Source organism: Arachis ipaensis, chromosome B05, assembly GCF_000816755.2.
Source record: "Arachis ipaensis cultivar K30076 chromosome B05, Araip1.1, whole genome shotgun sequence".
In the NCBI taxonomy this organism is placed as follows: domain Eukaryota; kingdom Viridiplantae; phylum Streptophyta; class Magnoliopsida; order Fabales; family Fabaceae; genus Arachis; species Arachis ipaensis.
In genome coordinates, this window is record NC_029789.2 from 134562089 (window position 1) to 134572332 (window position 10244).

Here is a 10244-nt window from a genome sequence, read left to right on the forward strand (position 1 = left end):
TTTTTTCATGGTCATCTCTCTCATGTGCTCACCAACAATGGTAGATACCAATCAAACCTTATGCTATGAAAAATAAATAAATTCAGATATGCAGATATGCCTATGTTGCATTATGAGTTATATGTTACAGTATATTTGTGCTCTCCCCACTCCCCCTTTCCCTCCCTTTCTTTTTAATAATTTTTAAAATTGTTTAATGAAATTGGATTATTATTATTATTATTGAAGAGTTTTAAATAAAGAATTCATGAGATTTGAGGAGAAAATTTTAAATTTTAAATTAAAGATTAGAGATTCATTCCATTCAAAATCTCTTAATTCAGAACTACAATTATATATTGACATTTTAACTTATTTGCTCTCTACCTAAGGTAGAAGAAGGAGAAAAAGAGAATGGCGTTAAGGAAAGAGTAACTAAAAAAACAGAAGAAAAAATTGTTAGCCGAAAAGTAATTTAGGAAAAAGTTAGGCACCAAACAAAAGACACCATAGAATTGGCCTTTAAAATATTCCATTTATGTGATTGTTATTCATTCCTTATCCAACTATTAAAATTTGCTTAAATGGTTTATGAAAATGTCAAATTAAAATTCTACTCCAATTCTAAATGTTTCACTAGTGATCCTTTCTCATGTTCTGAACCTACTTTTTTTTTTCATGGTCATCTCTCTCATGTGCTCACCAACAATGGTAGATACCAATCAAACCTTATGCTATGAAAAATAAATAAATTCAGATATGCAGATATGCCTATGTTGCATTATGAGTTATATGTTACAGTATATTTGTGCTCTCCCCACTCCCCCTTTCCCTCCCTTTCTTTTTAATAATTTTTAAAATTGTTTAATGAAATTGGATTATTATTATTATTATTGAAGAGTTTTAAATAAAGAATTCATGAGATTTGAGGAGAAAATTTTAAATTTTAAATTAAAGATTAGAGATTCATTCCATTCAAAATCTCTTAATTCAGAACTACAATTATATATTGACATTTTAACTTATTTGCTCTCTACCTAAGGTAGAAGAAGGAGAAAAAGAGAATGGCGTTAAGGAAAGAGTAACTAAAAAAACAGAAGAAAAAATTGTTAGCCGACTCAGGAAAGAACAATTCGTCGGTGAATATGAAGTCGGGGGTCTACAACAGCAGTAGAGAAATTGAAGGTGCCGTTTTCTGTACAGTCCAATAGAGAGGGGATTTTTTATTGTGATTGAGATTTTTTATTTTAATAAATAAATTAATCATAATAATTACTGAAATAAATAATTTAAAAAATATTTATCGAAATAAATATTTTTTTTATTTTATTTACACTGTAAACGAGATAATTTTATACGTATCTTGTTTATAATATACACTGTAAACGAGATAGATGTATTTATAAATATAAAGATATATTTTCTGAAAATAATAAAAAATATTAATAATATCAATAATTCAAATTTTTAGCATGCAATTAGTATTTAAAAAGGTTGGTAGAAGAGATTAAAATAGATATATTTGATCAATTAGTATTTAAAAAGAGTACATAAAAAATTTTAGATTAAATTATAGATTCAATTGGATTAATTTAAATTTGAAAAATTAAAAACTCGTACGTGTTCAAGTTATACGATGAGAATAAATACAGTAATTGTGCCCACTCTTAAAAATCAAAAGATGGAGAGCATGAAGTAGATAGATAAATAAAATAGAAAAAAAAGGGAGATAACCATTTTAATTGTGTGTTAGGGGGATAAATAAAATAGAAGAAGAGTGGGAGATAGCCGTTTGTCAATTGTTAGAAGAGGTTGATGGGGATAAATAAAACAAAAGAAGAGTGAGAGATAACCGTTTCAATTCTCTTCTCATTTTTTTTCTGTTTTATTTAGCGTGCACCAACTTCATGCTTCCCACAAACTTTTTTAAGTACTACTTGTTAATAATGGTATTTTAATAATCGTATTTTAATCGTGTTAACAGTATTCTATTTTTAAAACGTCCATATTTTCTATTATATAAAACCGTTCATCTTTCCTATTATTTGAAATGTTTCATTTTTAAGAGTTTGGGCCAATTTAAATTATTAATATTTTTTATTAATTTTAAAAAATATATTTTTATATTTACAAATACATATATCTCGTTTACACTATAAATGACATATATGAAAATTGAAAAAATACACATTTTATTTCGTTTATAATTATAAGATATTTTGATAAAAAATATATTATGTGTTTATTCTGTTTGAATTCATATACATGTTTTTACTAACCGCATAACGTTGAATGACAAAAATATATATGTTTTGTTAACTAAATATACAAAATATTAATAATATATCTTTTGTTATAAAATAAAAATAAAGGCCAAATATAAATTTATATGCAACAAGTCCAAATACAAATAAATTATTTTTGGATTATTAAAATTTTTTTATGGCCAAACATTCACTCAATTTATTAAACCAAACATTAACATTAAAAAAAAAAAACCAGTCATAATATCAGTTTGTAATTAGAGTAAATATTGGATCATATGTAAAATCATAGAAAACGTATATCTAAAATTAATTTGAGTTACACATTAAAAATATTTTTATTTGGTCCACCAAAATTCAAAAGATATTTTTTCCCACCAAAGATATTCTCTTATTAAATTTAGAACCCATTATAACCCTTTAATATTTTAATAGTTTTTGAAGGGAAAATGCATAAAATGAACAAGAATAGAAAAAAATGTCTAGCCGCCAAACTTTATGGTGTTCCTAAAAGAAAATTCACAATAAAAAAAAAAACAGGTTGGTCTATCTGCAATAGTTCAGTAAGAGTCAACAGTGTCCTATAAATTTCTAATAGGATATTTTAACTAACTTCCCATGTCAGTACAGGATAATAACTCAACCAATAAATTATAGGAAGGTTTTTTAATGCTCCAGTCCACTTTTCTGGTTCTTTGATGATCCAGGATGCAGTACCCTTGAGATATATTATTAAAAATGTTGAGGGTGCATATTTATTAGGATTATTATGGTGTAGAATCATAGAAAAAGGGTACAAATTGTTCCCAAAACATATTGAAAAGGTGACAAGCAAAACTTACAGGAGTTTATTGAGATTGGGGGCAGCTGTGGTGTGTTGTTAAATTATTGAGCCGCAGCTATTAAGCCAGCGCGGTAGCGGAGTCGTAGCATGGAGTTGGTTTTTTTGTGGACTAACATGGGCCTGGTTGTTTATGTTGGATCGGGTCAGTTTTAAAAACCATGTCCCACCCCCATTTGATTACCTGAATATCATTAGTCGTAACCTAGCACAGCCATCGTAGATGAAACTAGAAACCCCGCTCTCTAAATGCGAAACCCAACCCCACGCAGTCCTCCCAGTGCCTCGCAAACCGTCGAAGTCGCGCGGAAGCAGCACCTCACAGCCACTCCCAGTCCCAGGAACCAACGTCCCCTAACCGCATGCGAGTCCCGTTGAAGAACCGCCTCCAAGCAGCGCCGGAGAGCCAAGAAGCAGCGTGGACCATCCCCTCCCAACAGTGGCATACCGGCGAACCGAACCCCTTCGACTCCAGATATGGAGACTCCAACTTAGGTATTAATTTGAACGATTTCTTTTCTTTGGTGTGTAATGCAGTGTAATTTTCTTTGAATTTCCTGGTAATTGTTATTGATATCATTGTTTTTGAATTTTTGCATTTCTTTGAATTTGTCATTTTATCTTGTTTCAAATAGCCGATTGATTGTCATTAACAGTGTTTGTAATTGAAACTTAATACCTCGCAGATCTAGTAGTTCCAGCTGCATGCATCATAGGGATAGATATGGGTTGCCCTTGTTGTTTGCTACCTAAGTGGTGGGGCCCATCTTCTCCCATTCAGGTTTGTGATATTTTTCTTTGTTGATGTCAAACTTCGTTTAAATTTGGTTAATCTGAAATCTGTTTGATAGAGGCTGAGAGAGATGCCTTCCGACAGATCTGAAAGTCGGTTGTATTAGGTGGATGAAATCCTGAGTGTTTATGTCATCGATTACCGATCGAGTGTGCAGTGTGGTGGGACAAATGTAGGAAGCACACCCAGACCTTGGAAAAACTGTAAGTATAACCACCTGTATTCGGAGATCCCGATGTTCTAATTTTGGTTATGAAAGAGGTTATTCGTTCGTTGAATTTATTTTATATAAATTTTTGGTTATAGAATACTGCCGGAATGTATGGGATGAGAGATCTGGATGCAAAACCAATATTGTTCTGCCATAGGCCATTCAGTTAGTGTGTATCAATTGGCGAGGTGAGTGATGTTGAAGTTTGTCCTTGTGTCATTTATATTTTTTAATCAGTTGATGATTGCCTTACAATTATTAAATAATTAATTAAGAAGGGGATTAGTGCTGGTAAATAAATTCACAAATAGTTGTTTGGTACCCGAAAATGGTGAATAAGTTGATGATTCGATTTGTTTCATGTTGCATCAGAAGTTGCTGGCTTTTTGGTTATGGTTTATTCTGCCAGTTAGAGATCAAAGAATTATTGTAATGTAATTTGAAAACTTGAATATTGTTGGACCTACCAGCTGGGGATGGAATAGAAGTAAAATGGAGGCAGAGAGAAGATTTTAGCGTTTGTTTGAATGAAGGTTGTTACAGAGTTGTATACTTACCGGAGTTAAAGCAAGATTATTTCGTTGTTTTTGAGTATAACGGGGAATTTAAATTTAAATTCCCGGTGATTCATTTGAGTGACTCCGATATTGATCAAGTTTGATAAGTTTCCATGAAGATGACCGCCGTATGGGAAATAATTTTCCTATTCATATGATGGTGATCAATATGGAAACCTCTGAAACTCGAGTAATCAATTTCGGAAGCAGTCGAACGAATCTCCGCGAATTTAAATTTGGATTCTCCTTTGTACTTAAATGCCACGAGAAACTCTTGCTTTAGTTCCGATAACTCTACAACTCTGTCTCAGCCTTCGTTCATTCAAACAGTATCATTTTTTTTCTTGCTCCATTTTACTTCTATTTCATCCCGGTTGGTAGCTCTAACAATATTTGTTTCCGCAGGCGATTCAAAAATTTCTGTTTTAAGTAATTCGATGCTACCTCGTGATGTTGGCAACACGGTCTATAATGATTGTTGTTAGCACGATATCCAATAGGAATGCAGGAAATTGAAACTGATATGATTTATAATCTCTTTTTCCATCGAATAATTACGCAATAGAAATAAAAAAATGCAGTAACTTTTTGTTAATGTGCACGTCTTTGTTGCTGACTTCCTGAGGACGAGGCCCACAAGGGGGGATAAGAAAAGGCTGCATGCGCACATTGGAACAGACGTGGAAGAATACAAAGGTTATGCCGACATGTACCTTGGTCTTTGGCTAGAAATCATGTTTTCGTCAAGAGGGAGGGACACGTGAAGCAATTTAAAGTGACCAAATTTCACAAACGGGAGACACATTCTGCGCAACATGAAAAGGGTATTTTTTTGGAGAGGTACATATATGTTGTTGACATCTTGTTTCAGTTTTGCTACCTTATAAATTTCAAAGCATGACATGCCGTACACGTGATTGTGTTTTTTGACTTTGCTGGCCACATGAGGCTGCATATATTCAGCATTTTTTCTTTGTTGGAAAGAAACTTATTGAATTTAACGTTACTCTACATTTCTTTACATTGTGTATCTTGTTGTGGCGCAATTTTTTGTTCTGTTCTTCTATGTTATTTGCACTGAAAGCTTTATTAGCATAAGACTAATGTTGCATCTTTCTGCATTGTTTTGGCTTGGTTCTTCAGTTTTAGTATGTAACATAGGTTCGGTGGTTTCTGTTGTTTTACATTGTTGGAAGGTGCAAGTTCGGTTCTTTCCATTTTGCTATGGAAAACAAAACATGGGTTTTGTGTTTTGTTTAGTGGAAGGAAAAGACACGGTTTGCTCTCTTGGCTGGAACCCATGTTTGTCTTCTAAGCTTATCCGGTTCAGGTATGCTTCTGTTTTATTCTTGTTTTTGTTTGTTGTTTTTCCCATTGTTCTGACACTGTTTCTTCTTCCCTTGTATTGAAATTTTAAATATTTTTTTGAATCATTTAAAGAGGCTCGCTTTACTTTCTATTGTCCCTTTAAATACTTTTGTTCTTATTTGATGAAGAAAATAGAAAAGACGATGAACCACTTTAGCTGTTTTGTACTTTGTTTTTGCCAACTTTATGTTCTGTATTGTTCTTTTCGGTTGATATTTTTTTAGATTTCCAAAATTGACTTAAATTTTAACACTTTCAACTCAAATGTGTCACTTGCATGATAGGTGGTTGCTGAAAGAAGTTCTCCAATTCATCACAGAATGTTGAATCTATAAAAGAAATGTCTGTTTCCTATAAATGTAACAACCGGGTTGTACAGAATTTATATGTATTTAGACTTCGATTCAAGGAAGAAATACAGTCTCAATCGGATGCATGAATGTGAATAATCTGACCATCATTGAAGTGCACTAGTATTTTAACTTGGACAATTCATCTCATGCCATTCCTTTTCCTCATGTCCATTTCATCAAGTCTCGTTTTCTACTTCCTAGTAGGGCTGAGAGATGAATTAAACTTCTTAATGTACTTTGTTCTATACATTTTCATGTCTCTTTTAGCAAGTGAAGCAATTATGTTTGTCACGGAAGTTGTTTATCGTTTTGCTGTGTTCATTTTATTACGCAGATAATAATCTCTGCTTATCAGTTGTAGGTGTTAGAGAGTCGGTACAGAATTTAGTAGTTTTTTTGGCTTACTTGCATCGTTGCATTGTACAATGAAATTATTTTTTATGCATTTTGCATTTCCTATATCAGTTTTCAGTTTATAATGAATTTTTGTAGCTGTATGTGTTTCGTCAAATTATTATCATTAATTAAATGTGTGTCATTCTCAATCCCTAAAGGAAGCAGATCTTAAGATTCCTGTGGTTTTTTCTTGTGACTTACATTGGGGAAGTTATTTTGTTTAGGGTAAAAACAAATGTTTTTTTTTACAAAACGTGTATGACGTTTTGTCTTTTTATAATAAAAAAATATTTATTATTCAAAAACGACGTTTTGTCTTTTTATATTTTAAAAAAATATTTGTTTTACAAAACCTCAGTAACGTTATGTACTATCATAACAGGAATGTAAAATATCAAAATGAACAAAAATTATCGCATTTCACATTAAAATTGTCTATATCTAAAAATCTTAGCATGTATGTACCGTATGTGTTCAGATGTCGTAAACAGAGGAGGAGGGTAAATGGATTAACGGATTAAAGTGCTAAAATCACGTATGAATAATTATACTTCGCTGAGTTAATAACAGTTATGCTGGAATAATAAGCTGATGTTATGCGTGAAGTGAACATTAGACTAATTAATACAATAGAATATACGTTAAAAGTAAACAACGAAAGACAGTAAAAAGTAAGACTGCTACAAAGCAGGTAACACATGGTGGTAGGTGCTGTTATAACTAAGGTTAAGAGGAGCCTACTTCCTAACCAGAGTTAAGTATAGGATGAAGATGGTAACGAAGATAAATAGGATACACGGGTAGGGATTTTGTTGCCGGCGCCTCTGGTTAGATCGGTTGGTTTGACGGACAGTTGAGTGGTTGTCCCCTCGTTCAATTTGACGTTGCTCCTGTATGCCTTCGTCGAAAGGGAGTAGTTGGTCAGGAATCGGTGATGGGTTGTGCCGAATGGATGTTGCATGAATATAATGCACTAGAGGACCATTGTTGGTGAGTTGAGTCTGTAATCGTCTGGCAGATAGGAATTGTTCGAACGCCATACGAGCTTCATCGAAGGTTTCGTAAGACTTATGGAGGTTGCCACTAAATTCGTTAACTTGGCTATGACAGGCTGGCCAGGAACTATAGATACCAGGGACCCTCCCTAGGAAAACAACATAGTATTTCTTCTTGGCACGGACCATGTTGAGATTCCAAGGGAGAGTTGTGTTGAGTATGTTTAAGATGGGATGTTGGTTTTGGTGGTTTTTAAAGGCAACGAGGGTGGCTCCTGTGATTTGAACAGGAAATTGAAATTGTGCAACTGTAATATTTCCAACGGTTGAAAATTTATCGAATGTGGGGCTCACATGTGTCGTTTTGCAAGGAGCATAAACTAGCCTAACTTTTGGTTTGATGAAGGACAGGGTTCCGGTTGAAATAAAATATTATTAAATAAAATATAAATTTCAATACTTAATTATAACAAATGAAATATAAAACAAGTATGTAATTCAATTGTATCGACTCATTTATTTAACGTTTAATATACAAGTTGTAATTAAATTGTATTACCTCATGGGAGGTTGACGAAGGCTTGCAGGTCGTAGTCTGCGCGACACTGGATGCAGGGGATATGAGCGGCCCCTCCGAAAGTATGGACGGAGTTTCGCTCTGCTGCACGTCTGCGATTGTCATACAGAAGAGGCATGTGGCCCCTGGTGGAGCACCTAGGTGAGGCACAGACGGTGTGTTGTTCTTCTATACGGGGCATTTGGACCTCACCTGGCCACGAGATTGTCAGAATTGAAAAGCACATTGCCTTACAATCAGCGAGTGAACCAGCCGCATCAAGCTCGCGATACAGTTCCAGCCCTTTTTGTTTTTTGTCGTTGTCGTCTGTGCGAAGCAGCAACGTCATGGTCAGTGCGTATTTGGCTGCTGCATGGCCTGTACTTGTTGCACTATTTAGCATCTGGAGGCCAACGTTTTCGTTACGTCTGATGAAGAGTTCCCGAAGTGCCTCCCGAAACAGAAGCTCTGGATGGCCAGCTACCATGCATCGATCAAAGAATCTCTTTGCCTCCGGGCTGAGGCACCACCACCACGGCGTGGCATGCGGTGGTGGGATGGAAACACTCCTGTTAACAATATCGGCCTCTCCCGCATCGCATGCAGCCTTACAGGTCATTCTGAGACTGCACAGGTCGCGAATGGAGTCTGACGCAACTTTAATGGTTATTGCTACCCAGATGTCGTTGGGAATGAAAGCGATATTTGAAAAATAGTCGATTGTCATTTTCAGTTTGTTCCTGTTGGTTCCTATTTCGATGGGAATGGGGATACATGTTTAGATTATAGGGTTTGGAGTGTGGCATAGGAGTGTAGCCTCAATATTTATAAGTCCACCGACCCTGTTGGAAACCTGAACTTGAGTGTAGCAGATACGTTCTCAGTAATGCATGCATAATATTAAACGTTAGAGTAAAGCATAACTATATTATGGTGATGAAAACTGAAAACTGTATGGGGAATGGTATTAATTATTGGAAAAGAATAGATGACCAAGAAGATTTTTCAACAATGTTCCCCTAGCACTCTCCTAATTAAATTTACTCTATTAATGTTATTATAATACATTGTTCAGACGTTGTTAAACAAAAGTTGTTACTTAGCTATACTTTTCTAGACCTGTAGTAGTATACATTATTCCACGTGCAGTCAGAAGAATGTTAAAGGTTCGGGCAGATACTTAGCCGTTTAATATATGAATAGTTAATAGTTAATTTTTTATGTAATCTGCATAGTTTAGGGTAGTTTAATATCATGGATATGAATTTTGTGTTTTTTAAATTTGTTTCGTGTATCACATAGAAAGGAGATAATGTGACGCGTTTAATGTGAAAATGAAAAAGTGTTGAACATATGGTGGAGGGTGGGAAAAACGGATAGGTGAGGTTAATGCATTTATTATCGAATTTAAAGTCCTGGGGAAGCGGTGTGACTGTCCAATGAGATAACTGTGTATACATAATTGGATTGGAGAATGTGATGAGGCATGTCGTATATAAATATAAATAAGTTTGATGTTTGAGATTACTTCGCTGAGGAATTTGTTAATAAGATTGAAGATTGTTACATCCTTTTGTGACTGAATCGCTGTTCATTGGGTTGGAACAATGTCGAGCCCCAGCGTTGGTGATGGAAGTGGTTCTTTCGGAGGAACTCACCCTGGCGCCCCTCTCCGTGACGACGGTAGGCAGTTTCACATTATCTTTTTTCCCAGTTATCCTTTACGTTTACTCATTGTTATTGTTTTTTCTGGTTTGAAAGTCTAGAGGTTGTCCCCACGGTGAATCCTGACCAGTTTGTCATTATGGAGGACCTTGAGCAGATGCTGCGTAGGGCATTTGACGCCCTTAAGACAGAGCCTCCAGTGTTTGAGCCCCGCGATTGCGTATACGTCCAGGGCGACCGCTACTATGGGTTTGTGGTGCATGTGG

The 10244-nt window shown here is 34.8% G+C and overlaps 1 protein-coding gene and 1 long non-coding RNA gene across 2 annotated transcripts; one reads left to right on the forward strand and one right to left on the reverse strand.

Moving 5' to 3' along the window:
* Window positions 5222-6911, forward strand: LOC110263033. The gene is made up of 3 exons (XR_002348037.1): window positions 5222-5485; window positions 5789-5975; window positions 6298-6911. It is a non-coding gene; the product is annotated as an uncharacterized LOC110263033 (long non-coding RNA).
* Window positions 8318-9040, reverse strand: LOC107641206 (putative F-box protein At1g67623). Its single transcript, XM_016344709.1, has one exon. The coding sequence runs from the start codon at window positions 9038-9040 to the stop codon at window positions 8318-8320; it is 723 nt and encodes a 240-aa protein (XP_016200195.1).

Coding starts and splice junctions, on each gene's coding strand:
- LOC107641206 (XM_016344709.1), bottom strand. CDS start 9,040: ATGACAATCGACTATTTTTCAAATATCGCTTTCATTCCCAACGACATC.